Here is a 25,798-nt window from a genome sequence, read left to right as displayed (position 1 = left end):
CTTCCCTTTATCCCCAGATTGCAGGAGTGCAAGAGGCAAAGTCTAAGTGTGATTGTGCTCACTGGGAGCTCTACTGACCCTCAAGCAAACAGGCTCTTGAACTGAAGTTAAAATCCTGAATTAAAACCAGCAGCAGAACAGAGGCAGCCAGCAAGGCCAGGGAAGGAGATACAAGTTATTTACATAAATCAGCTCTGGAAGGAGTCAGTAAAACCTAAAATGAGAAACATTTTATGTTCCCTGAAAGCAACAGGCAAAGCCAGGTCTAAACCAAAGTGGAATCCACCTTTATTCAGCGCTTTGAGATCTAAATGGGAGATCTATAAATATGGGGGTTCTTCTTCAGAAACAATGAGAATCAGTATCCACAATCAATATAAAAAAATCTGTCACTGCCACCCATCAGAAAAACCCAAATACTACCAACAGCACATCCCCCCAAAAAGATATTTCCTTTGAAGACAGACAAAACCAGGTTGTTATTACCTTTAAAAGCTGAGTCACACCATGAGGGCAGTTCTGGATTGCAGCACAATGGGAATCCCTCCCAGTAGAGCTCTGAGATGGGATTTGATGGCTGCTAATGGTAAATAACTTTTCTGGGGGTAGATGAGTATAGGATGATGTTCAAGCTTATTATTTCATAGCTCATGGATATAAATTTTAGGTAGAATAACTTTAACTGATTGATCACTGCATATTTGTGTTATCTAATATTTTGTTTCTTTTAGGGGGGATCACATAAATATGAATCTTTCTCTGAAAATAAAAAAAACCAGTCCTTTGTAAAAAGAAGTGTGGCATTGTCACAGATTCTCTATTTACTTGGAAAGTATAAATTGATACATTTTTAAGAAGAATCTTTAATTTCCTAGGCGAGCTTTCGCTTTTCCTTGTTGCTTTAAAAAGGGAAATTGTGAAAAACTTTGATCTGCTGGGTGATTTTTCTTGAAGACAAAAGTTCTTCCCTGGTAGGGTGGTGAGGTCCTGGCACAGGCTGCTTAGAGAAGCTGTGGCTGCCCCTGGATCCCTGGAAACATCCAAGGCCAGGCTGGATGGGGCTTGGAGCAGCCTGGGATAGTGGAAGGTGTCCCTGCCCATGAGGGGAATGAGATGAGCTTTAATGTCCCTTCCACCCAAACCATTCTGGGAAGCTGTGATTTAATGAAAAGACTGAATAGTTAACTGGTAGCATGATTTTGGAAAGTTTGATGAAATTGGCTTTCCCATTTATGCCTTTTCTTCAGCATTTGTTTTATTTTAGGACGCAGAACCTCTGTTAGTTTCACAGGCTTGCAAGAAGTCAGAGATGATGTTTTACAGCAAACTTTCCTCCAAAGGTATTAATGAGCTTAAAAAATTCCACCCATCATTTTTTTTTTCTTCTTTTGCTCCTGGTCATCCTAAAGTCAGGGAGATTAAATATTTTTTCTTGTGTTTCTTAGATTAATTTGAAATTCAGGTTTTCCAGCTCTATCACAGAGAAGCCCTTCTTACTTCAGCCTTGCTCTCTTGCTTGTCTTGTCCTTCTAAAAGACTGATGAAATTACTGAGTGATGTTGATTGGCTGCTGCTCAGCTGAACTCAGGGACACAGGGAGAAAGTGCAAGTGTTCCCAAATGAAAGGAAGAGAAGGTACTTTTAAATTATACAAATAATCATCATTAGTTGTGTTTCCTGTCAGCTGCTGGATCCAAAGGCTTCTTTCCTCAGGAAGGTGAATGAAGAGGGGAAGAGTGAGGGACTCTGACAGTTCTAACAAGCCAGAATTAATCTAAAATTATTTTCTTCTCATCTTCAAGAAAATGAGGCCCACAAGAGAGGTGTTGCTGTCCTATAGAATACATCACAACATCCTAACTCCTCCCTGTTTTGTCTGGAGAGAAATTCTCATCTGCAGTCTGAGAACTGTGGCTGAGAATCTGAGCTGGAGCTTCCATTTTCCTCACCTGCTTGTGAGCTTTGCACCCACAACCACAGTACATTATCAAAGTTGTAGATATGCAGGATCAGAGGACTCCATACAGAGCCACTGTGCTGTAACAGCAAAGCACAGACACATTTTTGCAAGCTGTGTGTCCTGGTTTGCTAAGTAGGCCACGTTTAAAAATATTATTTTGCATATTTACAAAGGGCTAGTAGATGTAAGCTAATAAGCCCCAAATTCTGAAGAAAAGCAAGACTGACCACACCAATTTGGAGTCTGGCCAAAGCCCTAAATGTCACGTTGCTCTCCTGAGTCTGTAACCATCTAACCTCCATGAAAGCAGGGGTATTACAACCTCACCAAGTCCATGGAGCTCTGCCCAACAGATCTGGCCCTTTGATTACATTTATTTTTTCACAACCACTGCAAAATTCAAGAACTAGTCCATGCATTTGATAAGAGGCAGAAAAAAATCAGCATTCAAATGGTCAGAGCATCAAGTCACAGCTTTCCAGAGGGAAATCCAGCAAGACATGGGCTGGCCAAATCTTGGCTGTGCATGAGGTCACACCAGAAAGATTTGTGATGGAGTTTTCAATCCAATCATTCTTAACATTTCCAGGTTCCTGTGGATATTCCTGTGAATTCCAGCCTGGTTTTTTAGGCAATGAGATGAAGGGCATAAATTTACCTCATCCTGGGAATGTGGGACAGTAACAAGTTCAATGTTTGCCTCACACTACTTACAGCTGAGTACCAGGCTACTGCTAATAAGTGTTGGCACTGCTTTTCCTGTTTAGACTGGGCTAAATAGGAATTTGAAGATGCCTGGAGGAAAATGTGCTCCTTTGCCACGTTCCTGTTTTGGACAGGAGCAGGAGACCACCAAGAGAAGAGATGGGAGGCTGCACAAACAAGGTTTGTGACTCGATAGCTTGGCTGGTCACTTGACTGGTGCCTCTCTCCTCACACAAACCAGGCTCCATTCCAGTCCCATTTTGTGTTCCACTGCAAACTCTGCAATCACATAAAGCTGCAAAATAGGCTTCCAAATCCCAGTGTAGGCTTTAGAAATGATGATAAGGCTGTGGAGTTAATTTTTATTTACATAACATTTCAGGCAATTGACATAAACATTTGTAAGTTGTATGGAGGAATGTCATGGTGGCTCAGACGGCTGTATGGACACATGGACAATCCTCCAGACAGATTTAAGGGCATCTGCTGCTACTTGCTCAGTCCAAGAGAAAAGCACAGCCTTCTCTCTCCATATTTTTACATGTGCTTGGCTTTCAAACATGTGACCAGTGCACACAGACCCAGTGTTTTGTCAAAGGGAAGAGAAAGGGACACATTCCACAGGGATTTCATGGACTGTATTCATTTCCAAACCAAGCCTATTTAATTAGGGTGAGAAGGAAAAGGGGCAGGAAGAATAAACAACACAGGCAATGGCAAAAAAAATTTACAATAAAATATGTTCATTCCTTTAAGCAATGGCCACCAGGATCAACCACACTACACAAATACTCCAAGCCATAGCAGAAGGGGAAGAGGATATTAAAATAAGAATCAGCCACACACTACCTTTGACAACAGACTTGAAAGAAGAACCAAAGGGGATCACACCTCACCCCTCTGGCTCAGAGAAGCAGGGCAGCAGCAGCAGCACAGCCTCCCTCTGGCACAGTGCTAAATGCTATAAGGCAGGAGTCAAAGTCCAATAAAACAGAATGCCCAACTGGGCTGATCCAGATGAGAGCTCTTCTGGGCCCTGTGTTAGTCTTGGCATCCTTGGCAATGCAACCAAAATGGAGAACTCTTCAATTCATGCTGAGCTCACAGCAGTAGAGACTTATTTTAGGGTAAGCACCTGCCCTACAGACCAGGGAATCACTTCAAGAGGAGTAGGAAGACAATTCAGCAGGATTTGTTCAAGTTTATGAAAGCAGAAGAAAGGACAGATTTCCTACAGGGGGAAAAAAAAAGGACAGCATGTCTGTATGGGCTCTGGGATCCTCTCCCACTATGCAGCTCCGAGTTCTCTGCTGATGGCAGTCCCATGGGGAAGAAGGGAAGGAAGGAAGGGCAGCTCTGGTCTCCTACAGCTGGTGGAGGGTCTGTAAGAGCATGTGGCGAGCAAATGAACAGGAGTCAAGGGCACGGTTGGGTCTGTGGAAAGAAGGGAGAGAGAGATTTAAAGTACTGAATTTAAGAATGGCTTTGTGTCTGCCTTTGACTAAGCAAATAAACACTGTTTCCAATGCACTGGATGTTTATGCCCCAAAACCTACAGATTTTGCCCTGTTACCTTTTCCAGTACCACTCCATCACTGCTGCCCAGATCACTGCTTCCCATTCAGAGCCTGCTGTGGAAAACTCTCTCCTGAGAGTCCAAGTCAGGAAGCCAATGGCCAAGAATCAGAACATTTATTTCCATAACTATAAACAATCTGCTACTGACTTTTATCTCTGCAGCCCAGTGTCTCATTCTGGGTACAATGATGGAGGTGGAAACCCCCTTCCCTCTCTTTTGGCAAAGGGTTTTTCCCGTAAAGTTTCACTGTTTGGAGCCCCAAAACACAGGAGATGATCCTGTGAGGACTCCAATCTTTCCTCACCAAGTCATCTGCAAGCTATCCAATGATGACTCTGGTCTCAGGACTTTTAAAGTCTTTAAAAGAGGCAGCATAACCTCCTGTTACTCTTCCCTGATGTCAAGTAACACCTGACTGGCTTTGCTGGGCTGACGCCATTTAGGTTTTGCCTTTTTCTCTTTTCTATGTTCTCTGTAATCTTCACACATGCATTTGCAGCTCTGTGGTCTATTGTATTAGTGACCAGTTTTCCCAGTACTTTTTCATAGCCTTTCCTTAAGCAGAAAGACAAAACAAATTCCAGAGCTCCAAGCCTCAGGAGGTGCAAGGCTCCACACTATCTTGGTTCTTCCTGGGAGCCAAGATACATTTTCATGGACAAAGCACAGCTAGTGCTGAAGGGGGAGACTCCAGAGAAGGGGCTTAACCTGGGGGGAATTGCATCACCACTTGTCCTCCTAACTGGGGCTTCTTACCAAATATGCTAGTTTTCTAAAACCTATAAAATGTACTCACCCCTGGGGAGGGGTGGACTTCTGTGGACATCTTCCCATAACTGCCTCTGGAGGTCTTCAAATAAAGATTCCCTGTTATATTAGATTCCCTTTTATATTACCTCCTTACTAAAATTATCTCAAGTTTCATTTCCAGGTTGGGAAAAATGCAGCAGGGTCACCTTTCAGGGTGCCTTAAAACAGCCCACAGAACATGCAGAGCATCACCTGAAAGGGGCCAAGACAGACACTGCAATAGCTAAGTCAGATTTACACAGAATAACCTGCTCCCTGAAATTTAACCATGGAAATACACTCACAGCAGGGTTAACATGAGGATAAATCTCTGTAATGTTTCCATTGCCCCCCAGTAATATATATTTCTGTTTCTGCAGGCTAATTGCTGGCTCAGCATCACTGAAACTTTTACCAGTCTCAATCCATACATTAGGGAACTTCCTCCAAAGAATTTTAATCCAATATTTTCCATTGTTCTGAGAATAGAAATCGTTCATTTTACCTCTCTCCCACCTCACCTCAGCAAAATAACCTTTAACAATGCACAGCTGTGAAGCCTACTCAATTTGGGGAAAGGGGTGAGCTGAAATAAAGAGAGGAATTTCTAGGAAGGAGCAAGGAGTTCACCTCCAGGTGTAGAGCACAACCAAGAACTGCAGAGGTTGTTTGGTTCTTCACTCCATGGCTGCTGCTCTTTAACAGAAGCACACCCTGGAGAAGACTTAACCCTTTTTATTCCTCCCGAGACCACTCATACTGAACACACAGTGTCACAGAATCACAGCTTGGAGCTGATCTTCAAAGTGCTGGAGATATATTTCAGCCCTCATCTCTGGAAGACCCAGCCCTGTTTGCAATGAGGGAGCTGGCTCCATCCAGGCAGCTGCCCATTTTTGGAACTAGAGAACCTGGACCACTGATGTTGATCACAGACAAGATCCCTCAGCCCCCTCTCCTGACACTAAGCCTCCTCTAGCCATAAAATTCTCCTTATTTGCTGTGGAGTTACCTGCCTGCCCCTCTGTGCTACAGACTGTTGGAAGAGACCAGTGATATGATGCAATTCAACACCAAAGAGCAACATTAAAAAAAAATACCCAAAAAAACCAACCAAACACAAACCCATCACCTCCAGCACATCACAGGTGGGCAGGCAGACATCCACATACTTTCAGTATTTCCACTTAAAAAATTATAGAAAAGCACATGTGGATTCACAGCACCCTCTTGCGTCCAAAAAACCCAAATAAGGTTTGACAGCAAGCAGAGTAAGATGGATGCTGTTTACAGTCTGTATCCAAAATTCTGTAATTATTATGGAATAGAGAACACTGCCTACAACAACAAATTGTCACAAAAGGAAGGAGGTAAGTGCCTGTTCCAGAAGCCCCTTGCAGTGAAAGACAGCAGAGCTCCAGCCTAGGCAGCTACAAGAACTTTACAGCTCTAAAAGCTCAGAAGAGCTAAATGCAAACCAAAAGGAGAAAAAAAAATAGAAAATATCACAAAAATGCATATTAGTTTTCTGCAAGTGAAGGAATCACAGGTTTGACAGAGTGAAATTGGATTTGTTGCAGAAACAGAGGCCAGATGAGTTCTGAACATTACTAGGTTAACCAGGCAGAGGTTTAATTTTAAGATTGCAATTTTATTCTGACTGAATCCCAAGAAGAGACAAGGGATAGAGGTTAACTGAGAGGCTGTGTGTTGGTGTTGGCTGGGATAATTTTCTTCACAGGAGGGGCTGTGTTTTGGATTTGTGCTGGAAGCAGTGCTGCTAACACAGGGATGTTTCAGTTGCTGCTGAGCAGGGCTCACACAGCATCAAGGCACTTTGTTTCTCACCCCATCCCAGCAGCATGGAGCTTTCCTGGAGATGGTGGAAGTGACAAATTCCTTGTTGTGCTTTGCTTGCAGATGCAGCTTTTGCTTTACCTATTAACCCACCTTCACACCAAGGCCCAAGTTTTCTCACTTTCAGTCTTTCCCTGCTCTTCCCCAGCCCACTGGGCCGAGAGTAAATGGCTGTATGGGGCTTTGGTGGCAGCTGGGGTGAAACCACACCAGGCTGTTTATCTGGACTGGGGGGTTCTTGAACTGTTTACATTTACCCAGGCACAGATTTAAGAGCTGTTGTCCTTGTTCCCTTAAGGGAAAGGCCTATGTTCATATACCAGAGATAGATTGCTTGTATCTAGTATGAACTTCACTATGCAGCACAGGACAAAAGCTTCCCTTTAAAATCACAGCTTGCAGCAAGATTGTAAAGCAGCAAACCTCAGCTCCAAGCATTTCATAGCACCAGGGCCAGTGGAGGCTTGGATTAGCACTGGTCCATACATAGGAAGGCAGGAAGATCTGCCTTTCACTAAGGGAGGCTCTCAGCTCTCACTCAGCTTCTACAGAGCCTATGAACAGTCTGAACCTTCCACCAAGAGACTCTCCCCTCTTGTTCTTGTAGTGAAATGCTGGCTCTGGCTTCAATAGGGTTGTTGTTGATGGATTCATAAAGACCAAAATTTTACTCTTTCTTTAAGCAGCTACAGCTTAAAAACATTTTCTGAGAAAAGCCTACATACACGTGTCTCCCCTCTTCCTGTACATGTGCCTTTTCTGAACAAAATGTGTTAGGACACTTAGAATTAAGAGGCTACTCTGGGCCTTGCTACCTGACATAAACAATTAGGACAGTCAAATGCCCCAAACCAAAGTCTTTCTCCTGTACTCTCAGCTTCCAGCAATTTAAATTCCATTTTGAGGGCTGGGGCTTGATGAATAAGCAAGAGCAAGGCATCAGTGTAGGAAAGAGCAGAAATTCAGTGATATGGCAAGTCCTGGTACTTCTTGCTTAAACCTATAATGGCTGAGTTGGAGGAATACTTGTTCAGTTGGCAAAGCACATGGTCACTGGCAAGGCTAAGTGTCTTAACCTGATCAACACAAAGAGAGGAGGCAGCAGGCAAAGTGTTCCACAAGAAGGGCCTCCAGTTAGCATTTTCACATGTGTAAACAAGATGCTTTATTTTCCAAAACTGACATTAGTATGGTTTGTGTCCATATCAGTTTTGACAGCTTCAGCCTCACCAATGCTTGGAAAAATTCTTTCCCCCCATCACAACCGGGCCAGCTTCCAAGCCCAGTAGGACCAAGCCAGACTAGCAGTATCTGACTGCATTCCTATTCTCCATGTTTCATACTGACCACAACTATCTGATGCCTCCATCTTTCACCAGCAAGGGATCCTCAGCAGCTGCTGCCAACCCTTTTACCATGAAATTCAGGAAGGTTTAAGCCTCATTCTGGAACCTGCTCTCACCCTGCACAGCACATGGTCCATGCTGAGCCAACCACCAAGCTCCAAACAGATCTCAGGCCTCTGCTGTTTTGCCTGGGTAACATTTTTGGACTGCTTCTCCTCTGACTGTTGAACAGTAGTATGCAATCCTATTGTAAATCTGTTTAGTGGGGTTTTCCCCCTAAATATCAATGCTGAAGGTGACACTGATTTAATTCAGTAGAGATACGGTTTCCATAGCCATTTAAGACATCAAAAAAGCTAAAGCTGGTGGGGGCAGGGGTTGGTTCTATACCTCTTGTGGAAGTAACAACGTTCAGTACAGGCAGTCAGTACAAGCAGCTTCTTCAGTACTTATGCTTCCCCATTCAGTTCTGAGAAAAATCACTAACTTTGTTGCCATCACAGCAGGAAGTTCCATTTAAAAACAAATTCAGTCTTTGTGTTTTGCGGTTTTCATCTGCCGGTGTTCAGTGTCACACAGCATGACAACTCTGGCAGAGCTCTGCTGACCCTCTGAACTCTGAAGGAGGACTTGGAGGGCATAGTTAGATCCAGTTCACTCATGCAGTGGCCAGAAACCCAGCAGGTTTCCTTAAGCTCAAAACAGCTCTTCTGTGAGAGGCATGAGCAGTCCCTCCTTCAGAGCCACTTCCTTGCAAAGCCAACTTCCCACTTTTCCCTCTTTGAGTTTTTTTTTTTTAACTCTGAACCTCACATACTGCAGTAAACAAGATAAAATAGAGGCCTATTAAACTGTTAATTCTCACTTGCAGAACATTCAGTGGGCATTCACAACAGCTTACATGTAGCTATTAACCCTCAAAGAGTTGCACAAGCTCCCACAGAGAAGACTTCATGGCAAATACAATACTCACTTTGTAACAAAAGCTGAGAGAACTGGGGCCAGGGATTTAGGGAAATAATCCTGCTGGACCATATGGTTCAAAGTCATAAGAATACCATAGAGACTTGGTACAGTTTTGATCTTCTCTTCACTCTGAGAAATGGACAAGAAATCAGACATCAGACAAAGGGGATTTGATTTAATTCACAGACAAGGAATTCTCTGCTGAATGAAGTGCTCCCACACCTCTCACTGCAGGAGAGAAACCTGGTCACTAGATTAAGTACAAGACAAAGGTAGCCAATCCCATAGCCTCCCAGCACCTGAAATAATGCATCAAGAATATTTAAGTACTTATCAACTGACAGTAGTACTAATAGGGAAAGGGAGTAGTGAACCTGCAAGTGAAACAGCCAAATCTTCTCAGAGGCTCTGTGTCAAAGTGTTCTCCTGAGGAATTTCACGAGACTTCAATCCATAAAGAATTCAGTTGCCTTAACAATTTTTATTGTATTACTCTGTAGCTCATTTTTATACCACCTCCAGCTCTTTGACAGGCTCCCAGAACGTGATGCAGTGTTCCCAGAACTGCTCTCACAGTTATGTACAAGATAAGGCCAACAGTCACCCCCTTGCTTACATGATGCATAAGTTATTCTTACTCCTAATGGGATGTTACCCTGCATGTCCCAACTCTTACATTGTTTTCATTTATTTCTCTACTGGCATTTCAACAAAACTCCTCACTCTGCAAACAGGGTCCAGACCTGTGTTCCTGCTCTATGACCTTGGAGTTCACACTTTTAAGAATATCTCTTGCTCACATGTTTCCAGCTACACAGGACTGAAAATGGAGTCTGCCCCTTCTCCACAAGCAGGGGACTGGGAATGAATTAGGCACATCCCAGATGTGAATCAGCAGGCTGATCGTCCTGGGCTTTAACCTCAGTGCCACTTCCCAGCTTGAAAGAATTCTTCAGGAGCACAGGTTTGTGCTTTGTGCCTCATGCTTATTGCTGTTTTCCATATGGGCAAGAGGTAGGTGGCAGTGCCCAAAACAGGCATTCTGCAGAACCAAATGCCACCTTGGGTTCCACTGACCTTTCTGGGAAGTGAGAAGCTCAGTGCTGGTCCAGTATGCAATGAATATAGGGAGAGGCAAAACTGATTTTTAGGAAATGAAATCATATCCATGCATGTCAATGAGGGTCTGAATGCCAAGCTGGATAGTACCAGAAGGACATTCATAAACCTGCTTAATAGCAGGCTGCTGTAGCAGATTATGGCTTTTCTGTAGTTTAGAATTGTCTTAGTCCAAGTTTATATTCCCAGCTTCCAGGCCTTAAGGCAGTGAGAAACACTAACCCTTGTAGCACAAGCAGGCAAAGGTGTTTAAGGCTTTGCAGAGAGAACCACTCCACAGTCACCTCACTGAAAATAAAGCCACTAATTCTATGAAAAATCACAGGCTTCCTACTGACCCTCCATCTTCTCACAAGGAGTTTATTCCTTGCAACTAATTACTTAACACCAGCATTTGGCAAAGAGTCTCCAAAGCATGAAGTTGAATGCCACTGATCTGGCATGAGTAGATGATACACATTTTTGAGACGTGTTCTCAAGAAATGCCCTAAAGGACCCCAATAACTACTAACACTGACATGGCTTTTATAGACACCACAGTCCAGCAGCTGCATTACTGCCTTACCTGAGCCTCCCTACCTTCAGGGAAGGACTGAAAATGCAGAGCACATTAAGCAGGAGATGTACAAAAACGAGACACATCCTTCATCCTAATGCAACCTTGCAGGTCCAGCAGAAACTGCAAATTGCAGACTTCCATTGTCCCTGGGCATCAGGCATGCACAGGCACCCAGCTGCTTCCATGGCAACATAATTGCCCAAAATCCTGCCAGTCTGGCCTTCAACAGCCTAAACAGACCATGACTTAACTCTTTCCTGCTTCCTCACCTTCAGCAGTCCCATGTGGACCAAGAGGTTTGAGATGAATGCATCTGAATTAAATGTGGCAGAACTGAAGGCTTTTTTCATCAAGGCATCTAAAGAGATAAGCACATTGGTATAATCAACACAAAAAAAGGACAATAATGGATTTTAGGATTAAAATAGATCATACAGAAACTCAGCTGTTAAATCAGTTTTGTGATACAGTATCTGTTAAGATTTCATTTGTCTCTATAGCTATAAGCTCTGAAACATTAAGACAGATAAAATACCTTAAGTATAAAGAAGAAAAATCAAAATGTAAAACATCCAGCAAAACACACAAAGCTCACATGAGAATTCCCACACTGCCAAGCTTCACATGCAATATCCCCCAGTCCTATAGACCACCAGCTGCTCTGCTCAGTGCATTTGAGCATGCATGCTACGTACACATACATACATATAAACATGCATACAAACATGAGCAGATGAGCTAGAGCTCATCAAGAGGTAGAGTCTTGACTTCTTAAAGGCCAGCAACAATTCACCTTTCATTTGAAACCACAAACAATGAGAGAACACAAGAAGAAAGTTTGTTCAGCTGTTTTCTGGGCTCCCTCAGGACCAATACTATGCCACAAACAATGGGCAAACCAGTGCTTTAATCTCTCATGCATACAAGGTGGCAAGGCAACCCATTTTTGACCTCTGACAATTCTGTTTTCTTAGAATGGGCACAATTCACTGCAGTGGCTGTAGAACAGTGCCAGACATTAACCAGGGCCCTCACTGTCAGCAGATGACTGCTTTTATGGAAAGAAAGTAATTGCCAGGTTCTACCTTTCCTGAAAAAGCAGGAATAAATATGTAAACAAACAAACTTGAGACAACACTAATATCCTTTGTTCCATTTTTTACTAGAGACCACTCCTAACAGGCATGAGCCAAGGTGCAGTAACTCAGTGAGGTGCCACCTGACTATTTTTCACTGATTCAACTCAATCAATTGCAGAGAGCTATTGCGTTACTGTTTGTAAAACAGTTTCACCACATCTGCGAATTCCAAACTAGGGAAATGCACAGTACACCACTTTAAGTGGTCTTCAAAATAATTGATCCAATTCTTTTGCACAATGATGATGGGTAGCTCATGTGTGGGAGAATTGAACTGCTGGGAGATTGGAAAAAAATGAAAGGCAGTGGCCAGAAACCCAGGATTGTTTGGAAATTCCTATTTCCAAACAAAACCATGAAGGGATATACTAGTAGTCCACAGACTAGTTAGACCTAACCCAAACTACTACTCCAATATAGTGTGAGAAATGGTCCTTTTTTTGAAGATTGGTTTCTGTGTCTTGCCCCATGTTGGAAATCTCTGCTTCCTGAAGAAGTTAAAAGATACGAGACATCAACTAAAAGGTGTCTCTTTACAATCTCATAATACTACACTAGGGAGGCACTTCTTGCAAAACACTTTTTAAATAAACAGCCTTGTAAAGGTAACTGGCCTTAAAACACAGAACTACTGGCTATGGACAGCCCAGCATCAAAAAGATGCAGTAAGGGCAGCCCTGGGCCACTACAACAGAGGCTTTGGCACCACAAAATCTGCCAGGTTCAGAATGAATCTTCCACTCTACACAACAGCAGGGCACAGCTTGGAACTTTGTTATCTGCCAGGGACAAAAAGGCCCAATGGCTTGGCTCACAGGGGCCCTGTCCACCTTGCAGTGGTGTCTATGGCACTGAACCAGCTCACAGCACAAAGTGAAGAAAGGCCCAATCACCTGTTGTTTCATGCACTGCTGTTTTCACTGGGGCCTCATCTTTGAAGACTGAGGATATCCTCAGAAGGGTTGTAACTACTTTCTCTACATCAGATGTATCTGTCTGAAAGAGGAAAAAAATAGGCATCAGTTAACTGCTAGACAGCTACACAACACTGAACTCTGCTAGGGCCGTGGAAAGAATTGCTCTTCAGCTGACTGACATCAGCTTTGCCTTGGCCATATCACAAGGCACAAGCAACACAAACACAATTATTTTATGTAGAAGCTCTGATGCCAGTTTAAGAATTATCTGCATCACCTGCTTCCATAAGGGTCTTTGGGATCACTGAAGAAATCTAGGTCAAGTTATCATCTCTGGCAATTAAACAATTTTGAGAGAAAAATCAAGCCCAGAGAAGCACCAGCTCACCCACCTGCTGAGCTATCAGCACAGAGCACTTTGGTCCTAGTCGCAGCAGCTTCTCTGGTGATGGGAAAGCAAGGAACGTGGCAACATCCACAGGAGGAGATGGCACTGGAGTTGAAGCCTGAAACAGGTGGAATACATCTCAAGTTTATTCTTGGAAGTAAATAAATGGGTTCAGCAAAAGCAGATGGGGCAGCTCAGGGCACAGCTATACCAGGCCAGAACCTGTTTTGTTTGGAAACAGCCTGAGGCTGACCTAAGCCCAGAGCTGCAGTGGCCAGGATGTGCCAGCATGAGGGCACAGCACTGCATGTACAAGGTCCCCACCACTTCCTGAACATGGGAGACTTGTTACCACCACTACTCAGCCCTTCCCTCCATGCAGGGGTACAACAGGCCCACTTTAACAAAACACACTTCAACTGATCCACTTTATTTCCTGAATGTTGTCTCCCTGGTGCAATAGTGCCAGCCCATGCAGGAATGTGACTGCCTGTCAGCACTTCAAGTTTAGACTCCACAGTCTCATTTCCTCCTTTACTCTTCTCCAGCTGATGAAACCAAAATCCATCTGGCAGTAAGCTTACCTGTGAATCAATTATCTTCTTAGGAGTCAGTGACTCCTGCTCTTCTGCTCCTCTCTCCTTCAGCTGTTGCTGTTCCTCCTCCTCTTCCTCCTCCTCATCTTCATCCTCCTCCTCCTCCTCCTCATCATCCTCCTCCCCTTCATCATCACTAAGGTTAGAATGTTACACATTCCATTAATTACACACCTGGAATTCCTGTACACTAGAACTCAAAACTGTTCAAGAAAAAAAGAGCAGCCTCTCCTCAAAGTCCCACTGCAAGAAGCACATGCCACCTACAACACACCAAGAGGACACTCAGACATCAGTCACCCAGCTGAGAACAGCAAGAAAAGATCAAACACAATCAGTTACTTATGCTAAGGTAAGTCCATCAATGAAAACAAAAACAAAACAAGTTTAAAACACATCCTTGGCTGTGCTCCACACTCAGATCAACATCCACCACCAATGAGTTCTTAGTTTAAAATGAGATAAGTCAATGAAAGTGTTGATGAAAATTGTGAGAAAACTTGTGATTTAAACTCTGGTACCATGCCTACCTCAAAGATCCCAGCACTGATGCCATATTGAAGCCTTCAAGGATCTCATGGAGCTGCTCACACACCTCTTCTCCCAGACAGTTACCTAGATTGACAGAGGAAAGGGAGTGGACTTGACAGATGCACACAAGTTTGTTCTTGAGGATTTACCTGTATATTCTTGTCTAGCTCTTGTTTCTGAAATCAGTTACATGCCATTTCTGCACAACACCTTAGAGGCAGCAACACAAACTGCACTTATCACAGAGAATCAAACGATGGTTAAACAAATTTCAGCAGCATTACACAATGGTTGGAGCTGAAAATCCCCTAATGCTTCAGAGTTTGAGAGACTTGCTGTTATTTCTCTAAACAACTCTTGTTCTTAGTGATTCTAAAACAAGGGCACACAGCACAGCACCAGTGAAATGCAGTGACCCAAGGTATGAAAACCAAAAGCCAACAAAGGCAAAGTTCTCACACTCTTCTCTAGAGCTGCACAAAAGGTTTTTGTTTACAAGTATGAAGTATCTGAGATAGAACTGAAAAATTCAGAGTTTTACTGAAAACAGGTATAGGTATTAGCCTAATCTCTCCACCTTATCAGGTGTACCAAAAATGCTTACCAATTGACTGAGTTCATGGATTAAGAAAACTTTCAAGATCTAACTATTTCCTGTCCCAAGATGATACAAGTTCAGCTATTGAGTACTGGTTTTTATATGCTGACAATAGCAAGAATAGAATACACGGTTCTGTCAACATTCTTCCTAGTGGTTTCTGATTGGAATCAAACTACACATACTTTGATCTAGCAAACCTACATACCATTGAGATCCAACTTCTCCAACTCTGTCTTATCTTCAATAGCTTCAGCAACAGTCAGAGCAGCATCTCGCTTGATCTCACAGAAAGACAAATTCAGTTCCTAAAAATGCAAAAGAACATTTTGTCTGCAGAATTCCTATTAAAATTTATCATATTCATAAATTTAATGTCCTCACAATTGTCCTGGAAAGACCCATTTGAAGAGGCTCCCAGCAAAAAAGAAGTGTTATTAATTGAAAATAAAGCCTGACATACTCCTACCTCATATACTTAAAAGGGGAATTTTGAAACATACTGGTGGCTAAGAGCAGCACTATTAAAGGTGGCAATTCTAAAATACCTACAAATCACTGTGCACCTAAAAGGTGCAGACATTTCAGTCCTTAGCAGTCAGCTGACTAAAGATCTTCACTTATCAAGGGTCTCAAGAGCACTCCAAAACTCCCACTCTGCTAAGTCTAACAGAAGAAGGGCAGCTACTATACTGAGCATATTGCACATTTCTTTTGACACCTCAGTTGCATGTGAAGGCCTTCAAATAAAAAGCCATGAGTGGTACTACTTCTGACAGAGCCAGCCAGCAGAGAAACCATGTGGACTAGTAAGAGTAAAGGAATTCAACAGCCAGACACCATCCCCCACCATTCCACATTGTGCTCAATCAATCCCTTCCTGAGAAGGGATTGAATATTAACAGGAGAAGGGAAGCAGTCCTTGAACAGAATGAATCAGCTGCAATTGCTTCATGCTACTTTCCCTTAACCATTTCTGCTCTGGAAAAAATTACTTCTGTCTGTTCATCTCAATATCCCATTACTTACGTTTGCTTGGGAGATTCAGACAAGTTCCAGCTGAACCAGCAGAAGCCCAAGCAAGGGATCACAAACCACAAAGAACCTGCTTCTTTCTATACCAGGTTCATACACACAAATAGGTATATAAGGTTAATTCTTGTCTTTGCAAGATTAGGAAATCACATGTTCAGCATCTGTGTCAGGGTAATTATGACTCATGGCAGGTGTTTCTAAAGATCCTAGTTTGCTTATGTTCTCAATTCTGACTTCAGCCTATCCAGAATGTTGTCAGATTCAAGTCCTGTGCAAATACTGATGTAGGAGGCTGTTGTATCACCAAAAAAATAAAAATACTTGAACCCTTGATTGATGCTCCAACAAAGAAAAGGCACTAACTGTATGAGCTATGAAATGCTGAAAAGACAAGCTGCTCATGAAGTCCCCTTCATGTCAGTCCCCACTCTTGAAGCTCTGGGAAGTTCTAATAGCAGGTACTGCCATGATCAGATTTCTTGAGTAGCACTTGCTGAGCTGAGCCAGCAGCAGCAAAAAGATGAAACAAAGACTAAAGAGATCACTGGTTCACCTCCACATAGCACAGCCCTCACTGGATGGTGGGATGCCACTGACCCACAGCACAGCCTCTTGGTTTCAGCTGTGAGCACAGAGCCTGCATGGGACTGAATCCTATCCTAAAGTAATCAGTAGCAGTAGGAGAATGAGCAGAGAAACATGAAATGGAAAACTTGGCATTTTTCAAAGAGCTGAAGAGCAAGCAGACAATACCTTTAATTTATGAAGCCCTTCTTTAACAGCATCAGCAATGGCAACAGCGCCCTTGGAACGCACCAGGCAGTCCCCAAAGTTGATCACCTCAATCTGACGGAGCGCCTTCAGAGTCTGCAGAACAAGACAGCACAGATGTGGAAGTGGACATGCAAGTAAGTGAGCATCCTATTCCTTCTGGAATGTCCTCTTTCCTACTGCAACAGGACATGGTTGCACTAATCCAAAGGTGCTCATGCCAACCAGACTTGAGACAAAACCCAAAACAACTTCTTAAAACAACTCACGTCTGCCATGGCCACAGCTCCTTTCTCCGTGAAGGTGTTGTCATTCAAGTTTATAACCTTCAGCAGTGGGTTGATAGCAAAGGCCTGTGCCAGTGCTGTTATGCCAGGATGGTTGATTCCATTCTGTGGCATATGAACCTCTTCTAGAGTCCCAATGATCTGGGAAAGGATGTAGACAAAAAAAAAGCTTTTAGAGAGCATTCAGCTTCAATTCAACCTCAGCTCAAGAGCATGCTGCTCCACTCTTAGATTTACTTAAAATTGTTTTGAGTTTCAAAACTCCATTGGTTTTTCTACAGTGAATTATTTACCAGCAATTCTATCATAAATCTAAGTGAAATCACAGACACATGGCAAGTGCCAGATAAATACAAAGCCCTGATTCAAAGAGACACGAGTATCATTGTCCTGTGTGCCTACTCTAAAGAACTTATAACATGAGTTCTTCACCAGTGGTTCAAAAACACTGAAATAGACCATACAACATCACTTTAATTTTCTAATTAAAATCTACATTTTGCCCTGACCTGAGAAGCAAGCATGTAAGAAACCCAGTACAAATATTGTTTATGGACTAAACAGCACATCACATAACACAGTAATTAATCCCACTTAGGTAGTGCCATTCAATCTTGATTCTCCACTAATCACATTTTTATACAACTCTAGTATTTAAAAAGTCTTATTTTGGCCATGATTACTGAATAATCAAAACCACATCTAGGCAGTTCTTTACAGAAAAAGTCAACCTGTAACCTGTGATATCATTGTCAATATAGCTGACAATATGCATTGTAATTCAGAAGTCACTTCTAGCAAAAACTGAAGCATGAAGAGGGAATTAGGTGGCCCCAATCACAGTGAATTGTTTTCCTCCCACAAAAGTGCAAGTGGGCCAGCAACAGCTGGAGAAAGCCAGGCAACACTTCAAGCTCTGACCAGATGATCCTAGCAAAAACACCAGGCTGCTTTTGCCAGAGGACTGAGCAAAGCAGCACTCATGAGAACAAGCTGGGATACCCACCCCAGTGCCAGTCACCAACCATTAGCACAGAGAGAGGAAAAGGAACAGGACTATTAAATTACTCAGGAGATGACTATTTCTCCCTCAGGTAACTACTTTACACAGCAACTAGCTATGTGTTTGGAAATTCAGGTCACAAAAACACTCAGTCAGCAACTCTAATTCCACTTGTTGAAGACTCCAGTTCCAGCAGCAAGAAACATGGTGACTTTAGTGACCAGACCAGCAGCTCCTGCCTCCTAGCTGAGGCAAACTCTCTGTGCATCACCTTTAATACCAGCACTGAATCATACCTTGCTCAAATTTGCTGCCAAAGCAGCTCTGGCTTGATACTCACCCCGAAGGCTTCAGCCAGGGCAGTGGCACCATCATTCTCCAGACGATTTCTGCCAGCCACAAATATTTTTAAAGCAAGAGGCTTGCCCTGGGCACTTGATTTCCTGTGACACTCTTTCAGAGCAGCTGCCAATATCTAAAGATAAAACAAGCTGCTTATACTCTCCTACCATATCACTCTACAGGAATCCTACTGTGTTTCATAGATCCACCTCTTGAGAAACACTTTGGGCATCACTGACAGGTACCTGTTCCTACAACAGGTATACAATAAAACTCCCTATCTGCAAAACTTGCACATTGGTCTCAGGAAAGAATTGATAATTTTGCAACAGTAAAACACACTGAGCCATCAAGAACATTTTGCTTCTAATCAGGCAAGCTTGTATGGGTAGGAAGTTGACCATGAGCTACCAATACACACTTGAAGCAAAGGAATTCTACTGGGCTGCCCTGGGAAAAAGCATTCACAGAAGTAGAGATCCTTCTCTGCTTAGCCCTGTGAAATGCATCAAGCAGTGTCCAGGTTCCTACATGGATTTACTGGGGCAAGTCCAGCAAAGGGTGCCAAGGATAACTGAAGAACTGGAGAATTTTACTCACTAGGATAATACTGACCCCTGAGATTAAGGCTGGAAAGAAAAGGCTGTGGGGGACATATTACCCATGTGTAAAAATAGCCAGAACAACAAGATAAGGAGAGAAGGTGGTACAAAGAAGGCAGAGTCAGACAGAACTGCACACAAAGTGCAGAGAAAACACCACTTTAACACAAACTCCCTTTTTTAACTGTGAGGGTTGTTCAACACTGGGCTAGGCTATTCATAACGCTTGTGAAGTCTCCATATTCAAAACCTGACTAGAGCAAGCTTGAAGAACCCGGTGTACTTGTAGCTGCCTTAATCAGGGGAGTTGGCCATCACCAAAGATTGCTTCCAACTTCATTCCCAAGAGGAGATAAGCCTTACCTTGCCACCACCAATGCCCATGCCACAGTTATTGAGCTTGAGTTCCTGCAGGGTGTAGCATGCAGGGCTCTTCAGCAGGGCCTCAAAGCCCCGCACACCATCAGGCCCAAAGGCATTGTCACTCAGGTCCAGCTCCACCAGCTGGGCTCCAGCAGCTATGAGTGCATCCCCTAAAGAGATCTGTGAGGAAACAGATGGCCGTGGGAGGGAGGGAATGGATTAACTTTTAGTGACAGCATCACTGCAGTGGCTAGGTATGACAGTGATGCTGCAAAAAAAAAAATTCCACTCTGAAGACATTCTGCAAAGCTGCATGGGGAAATAAAAGTCTACTACTAAATCCAGAGAGGAAGTTGCACAAATTATGCTAAAGATAACCCTCAAGACTCTATCCCATCCCTTTAAGTCAAATACTCTTCAAAGTGAATTTCCTGCTCTACACTGCTGAAAGAAATACTGTTTTCATCAATGTTGAGTTATGTTCTGGCTTCACAGGACTCGAGGAGATGAGGAGCTCTGTAATGGTCTTAGAAGACACAGTCATATGATTTACTTGGAAAGCTTAGCTCTCACTTTATCTGTTGGGTCATGAAGATGGTTTTTCCCAGTGAAAAGCTCCTTCACCAGCATGGACTCACATTTAACCTTTAATCAACTCCTCTCCATCTCACACAGAAGAGCAGAAGAGAACCACTCACCTATTCTGAGACATTTAGCACTAACAGCACAGAGAAGGATCAGCTCTGTACCAAAATGCAGACTCCCACAAAAAGCATGACAGGTGAGAAAAGAGGTTATATTAGTTAGAAGTCTCAGATCTAGTTTTTACTTACCAAAGCAGGAGGGATCTCAGACCTTAGCCTGCCTGTGAACATGTCACTCCAATGACACCTCTAAAATAAGAAGCATACAGATAAAACCCACTAAAATATTTAGGTCAACTTAGCTGTAATAAACATTTACACACACAAGATGCTTTACATCACTGGAGACAGCTTAATGCTGTCTCCCTTCCCTTAGGTCGTCATTTGATTGTACTAAAGAGCTGCAGGAACCACTGTTACAATCACTTCACTTGCAAGGACAAAGTAACTGAAATTCACACTATAAACATTACAAGAACTCTTGTTTGTGTTCAAGCTGGAATTATTTTCTGCTGAGAAAATTGCCACTTAAAAACCAACAGGAAACAGAAGAATACATTAGCAATGCAGATTTGACTAAGGTATGAAGCACAACAATCTGAACTTACTTGAAAAGCCACATTTGGGTGATTAATACATATCAATGTCTCATAGCACTCTCCTTCAGGGGACAGTGTAGTGCCTCTAGTAGCACAGCATCCCCTTAACATTAGGCTAGAGCAACAGTACGAAAACATAGCTTGTGCAAAGATGACCCTCCTGTTGCATTTCCTCCATTATTTCCTCTCTACTCAGACATTCTCTGAAGACTCACTCCTCAGAAGACTTGACTCAGTTTTTCAGAGAGCTTCATTTGAACTTAGTCTTTTGTTGCCATGGCTTTGTTTACAGATGCTGCCTTCAATAAAGACCCTTCATCACACAGCTTCCCAGCTTTAAGATTGGAAGCATTCTACACAGGAAGCATTCTAACAGGAAGTTAGGAATGCAGAAGGTATCCCTATTATCCCAAAGTCTCCAAGTAATGCTGTGTTTTCCTAAGATTGCTCTTCCCCCTGGAAGAGCCACCAAGCAAGCTTCAGAGGTAACTCAAGACAGGTTTCTGCAGGAAGAGCCTAGAGAAGCCTTCAGTATTTCCACATCATTTCTTCCCCTTGACTACCCCCTACTTAAGAATCTCACCTTGAGCTCACTTTTCTTCTCCAAGGCCTTGGCAATAACCTTGGCTGCCTCCACTCCCACTGTGTTGCCTTCCAGGCGCAAGGCTTCCAGGCCATCAAACTCCTCAATTTGCTTGATCACATCTTCAGCTGCAAGAAGCAGATAATCTAGTTGGTCTTTTAACCATTGTCTTGTTACCACAGTAACCCTCAGATCCAGTAAAACTTGCTCAATCTCTAGCAAAAACAGCTAGAAGAAAATCTGAAACAGCAATGGGAGGAGAGCTGAAGTGTCAGCTCACCAGAAAGGACACTCTCCATTCCCTATCCTGCCTTCTCATAATTCTACTGTTCTATTATATTCTATGTTTTATTCTGATAGCCATCCTCCTATTTGCAAAAGTAAGTTTCTTTACTTCCCAAATAAAATTCTTCTGCCACTCAGCACATGCATTAAAAGCTAGAGTGAATGTCCCTATAGAAGTGCAGAAACTAAGTTAAAAGCTGATGAGCATTGGTGTCACACCAACAGGAAAAAGTTCCCACTGACTGGCAGAAGAAATGTCTGTTTAGCCAACATATCAGGGTGGAACAATTTAGCTCCACAGTGATCCTATGCAAGGCAAAGAAGCAAGCTGCAATCTCTCCTGCCAATGGGCACTTGCTATTGCTCCCAAGCTCCAAGGCCTTTCCCCATAGTTCAGTGCCTTTGAGCTGCTAAACCAATCTAGAAAAAAGCTCCACCTTTGGCATTAGCAAAAGGAAAAAAAAAGGCTATATAGTATATATATATATATACTACATATATATAATTTGGTATATACTATAGCAAATAACCTCTCTGAAAAACATGCTGTTTTTCTTGCATGGCAGAAATGTTGATCAAATACATTTAAGTCTCTGGAGAAAATGTATTAGCAGCCACTGTAAGACTTATTGTGAAACACACATACAGCAACAGGGCAGAAAGAAAGTGAACTATTGCAGCAGGCTAACACATCAGCTCATTGCTCTGAGCACCTATTGCTCCAAGAGCTATGATAAAACTCATTTACTGTTCTCAAATGGAGCACTGACTTCTAATGCCCAGTAACTGTCAAAAGCACTTAGAGAGAACACCAAGAATACAACACCTGCAAACCAGGCACCCAAACCCCAGTTACAGCAGCTGCAGCACTGCCAGGGCACCAGGTGAAAGCAGGGTACCAGAAGGGGAGGAAAGATCCCTAGCAGGAGCAGTTGTAGCTGACAGACCCCTCCATCAGAGATATGTTATGACAACTTGTCCATGCAGGATTAGCAGAAAGTTTAGCACAAGATTTGACAACTTCAGGGAGATGCTTTCAAAGCACATGGGTATCTTCTCTTACCATCTTCAGCTGTGTTGAGTTTAAGGCTCTGGCCTTTGAAGCTCAACTGTCCACCACCCACACTGGTTTTGGCAAGTGACTCAGCAAGTTTAGTGATGTCTTCTGATGCCATTTTCCCAAAAGTTAAGAACTGTCAATTAAAAGAAACGGTCATCATAAAACCTCTCAAACTACAATACATAATCTATACAAATAACCATATTTATTTGAACACTCATGTGGTTTTTGTTACTCAGATATCTAATTGAGTTTTCAATGTCATTTCTACTTTTCCCCAGAGCTCAATTAAGACAGCTAAGCTAGATTAATATTCCAAAGCCAGCCAGTCAGATGGTGCTGACTCTTCCAACACTGACAATATACTTCATAAATAAACAGTAGGTAAAACTATGGATTAAGGCCACATTAAGACATTATCCTTTGTGCAAGATTAACAATTGCAATGCAATATTCCTCTCATTTCAACCTCCATCCTATAATTATATGTGCTGCATGCTTCCCCTGCTCTCTCATTCTAGCAAGCTGGAATGAACACAGCTGCTTTTCCTTTTCAGTGATATTCCCAGAAGTGCCCTTGTCAGCACAGTTCCAGAACCACCGCGTTGCTGAAAACACTGTGTTGTGCTGCATACAAAACTCTCTCAGCTTCCTGGGTGCTCTTTCCTTTCAGATGTTCCACACAAATTGAGCACACATTAAACAGGATGATCTTACACTTACAATAAATTAGTGAACATCTAGCCTTGAGACAAGTTTGAAGCCAGCCACGCCTGGTAGCATCTGCATAGCATTATTTAATGAATATTAATCACTGTCTGAAGGAACTGGCCTGCATCCATCGAGCAGGATAAACAGAGTGCATTTCTTATCCCACTGCCTCTGTTGGGATAAAAGGCTACACACAACTAATGCTTAGAAACCACACACTTAGACTTTAGATGTCAGAAGGGATGAAGTTCCATTCCTCCAACACAAAATCGGTTCCCTTCCACTCCTGTCTGATTAGAAGTCACTCCACACTCTTGTAGCTGTTTGAGGCCAACAGTGCTGGTTTTAAAATATCCCCTATACAAAAACTGTATTTTCCCCCACATACTTTCCTCCTGATACCCATTTGTAAAGCCTCCAGCTTCCCCAGAGTATGACTTCTCTTCAGAGGTCTTTAATTTTAATATCCCTTTTGGAAACAAGGGGTGAAAATCTCCAAGGCTGAAGAACACAATTTTTTTAGGATGACTAGCCTCTCAAGTAGGTGCTGCCACTAGAAAGAAACCTGATGCCTAGTGAGGCTACCTGGACCAGAGGCTAGACAGTGTTAAAGGAATAAAGCAGGTATTTATTAAATGGCCTTCAAAGGATACACCTTGGGCAGTACAAGAGCCTGGCCATGGCTCCACCCAAGAGGGACACCCGGTCACAAGTCTTCCCACTTATACTGTAAGTTTTGGTCCATTTACATATTGGGGTTAATTGTCCAATTACAGCTTATGAAGTTCCATCCTCCCAGATTGCTCTCCTCAATTTGCTGTTGTTTACACTTTTTGGGTCTGAAGCTGCAAGTGTCCTTGGTTCTGGGGCTGGAAAAGGATTGCTTTGCCTAACTGCCCTGTGAAGAGAACTTGCTGACACTTTATACGAAGCTCAGAGTTACACACTAAGGCAGTACAGAATCTAGAAAATATGAAAGCTAAAACTTAAGGCATCAAACCCATGTAACTGACTCCATTCCTACCAGACCACCCAGATACCAAACCCATGGACATTCCCTGCCTCTGCCAACCCAACACTGAGAAGGAAGAAAAAGAGGACAGCCACCAAACCATAAAGGCTTTACCAGACAGGAACAGAAGTTAATATCTGCAGAAGTTAGTCTGTCCACCTAGTTCAAATAACAACTTTACTCTTAAAAATCAGTTCCATTCTACTACGATCATCTTCCTTACAGATGTTCACACCCTCCCAGCTTCTCTTTCCCTTGAATCTCCTTTATCGTTCTTCACCTTACACACAGACTACCTCCTAATCTCAACATACAAATCCAGCATCACATCCCGGAGCATGTTTTACAGCACATGTCAGCCACACCCAACTGTCCACCTACCAGAGGTCTCTTCACTGTTAAGTCTTCTGCAGAGAAAGCCTGGGGGGAAGAAGAAAAAAGGAAGAGTTAATCTGTTTGGCAAACACAACCAAGATCTGAAAATGCCTAAAGACAGGCTTCCTTTTCACTTAGGGTTTGTATGAAACTTTACTCTTCCTGATGACCAAAAGTTAGTTCAACACTTTAATTATAACACTTCGTCGACCCCAACAGCCAATACACCGGCTACCTGCAGCTCACCCAGCCACGGGGCGCTGGCGGAGCGGGGTGACAGCCGAGGTCCCCGCCCCGCCAGCCCCCGCCAGCCTCGCAGCGCCGCTGGCTCCAGGGGTGCCCAAGGCTCCTCTCCTCCTCTCTTCCCCCGCGGAAGGGGAGCAGCCGAGCGCCGGCCGCACGCTCCCGCCCCACGCACCGGGGCAAAGCACGGCCGGAACGCCGGATCACCCTTCCCGCCCGCGCGGGGAGCGCGGAGCGGGAGCCGCGGCCGGACACGCGTGACGCGAACCCACGGGCGGGGACCCCCGCCTGCGCCTGGGAGCGCCCCCCGCAGGCGGGGCCGAGGAGCGCGTCAGCCCGCGGGATCGCCTCCGCTCACGCACGGCCCCTCCCCGGCCGCTAACGGCAGCGGCCGCCGCCGCTCCCCTGCCCTCACCTGTTCGGGGGTTCCGCCGCCGGGGAAGGCGCGGGAGCCTCACGCCGCCGCGCCGGGGCCGCTGGGTGAGGGGCGGGCGGGGGAGGCGGAGGATTTGAACGCCGGCAGTTCTGCTCCCCGCTCCGGGATTGGCTGCTGCCTCGTGACGTCACGGGACGCGCTCCGGCGCCGCGCCTCAGCCGATGTCGCCACGCCGGGCGTGGGCGGGGCTGCGGGGGCACGCGCGGCGGCGGCCGCGGGGCACGCCGGGAGCTGTAGTCCTGCCCCCGGCTCCGGGCGCGGCTGGGGCCTGAGCGGGCTGTGCGGGGCCGGGCCACGCTCACAACCCCCGTTCGCGGAAGGGTCGCTGGGACAGCTCCCGCAAGCCCGCAGGAGGGACATGAGCACCTTCTGATGTGAAACCTCGCCTAGATAATGTC

General features: G+C 44.0%; 1 protein-coding gene across 1 annotated transcript; it reads right to left on the bottom strand.

Moving 5' to 3' along the window:
• Positions 1–266: 266 nt before the first annotated feature.
• RANGAP1 (Ran GTPase activating protein 1) lies at positions 267–24,761 on the bottom strand. Its single transcript, XM_054275356.1, has 16 exons — positions 24,728–24,761; positions 22,627–22,756; positions 21,279–21,406; positions 20,286–20,345; positions 19,453–19,632; positions 18,486–18,620; positions 17,125–17,283; positions 16,838–16,951; positions 15,258–15,357; positions 14,451–14,535; positions 13,909–14,056; positions 13,329–13,442; positions 12,913–13,015; positions 11,150–11,238; positions 9,210–9,331; positions 267–4,099 (listed from the first exon to the last, which is right to left on the bottom strand). Exons 2-16 carry the CDS (start codon positions 22,736–22,738, stop codon positions 4,030–4,032), a joined length of 1,719 nt encoding a protein of 572 aa, XP_054131331.1. The 5' UTR covers positions 22,739–22,756; positions 24,728–24,761; the 3' UTR covers positions 267–4,029.
• Positions 24,762–25,798: the final 1,037 nt, after the last annotated feature.

Source organism: Melozone crissalis, unplaced genomic scaffold (assembly GCF_028551555.1).
Source record: "Melozone crissalis strain CALT ecotype California unplaced genomic scaffold, PUWL_Pcris_2 ptg000004l_1, whole genome shotgun sequence".
Taxonomy (NCBI): Eukaryota; Metazoa; Chordata; class Aves; order Passeriformes; family Passerellidae; genus Melozone; species Melozone crissalis.
The sequence above is the reverse complement of the archived record's forward strand: the minus strand, read 5'-3'. Positions and strand labels throughout refer to the sequence as shown.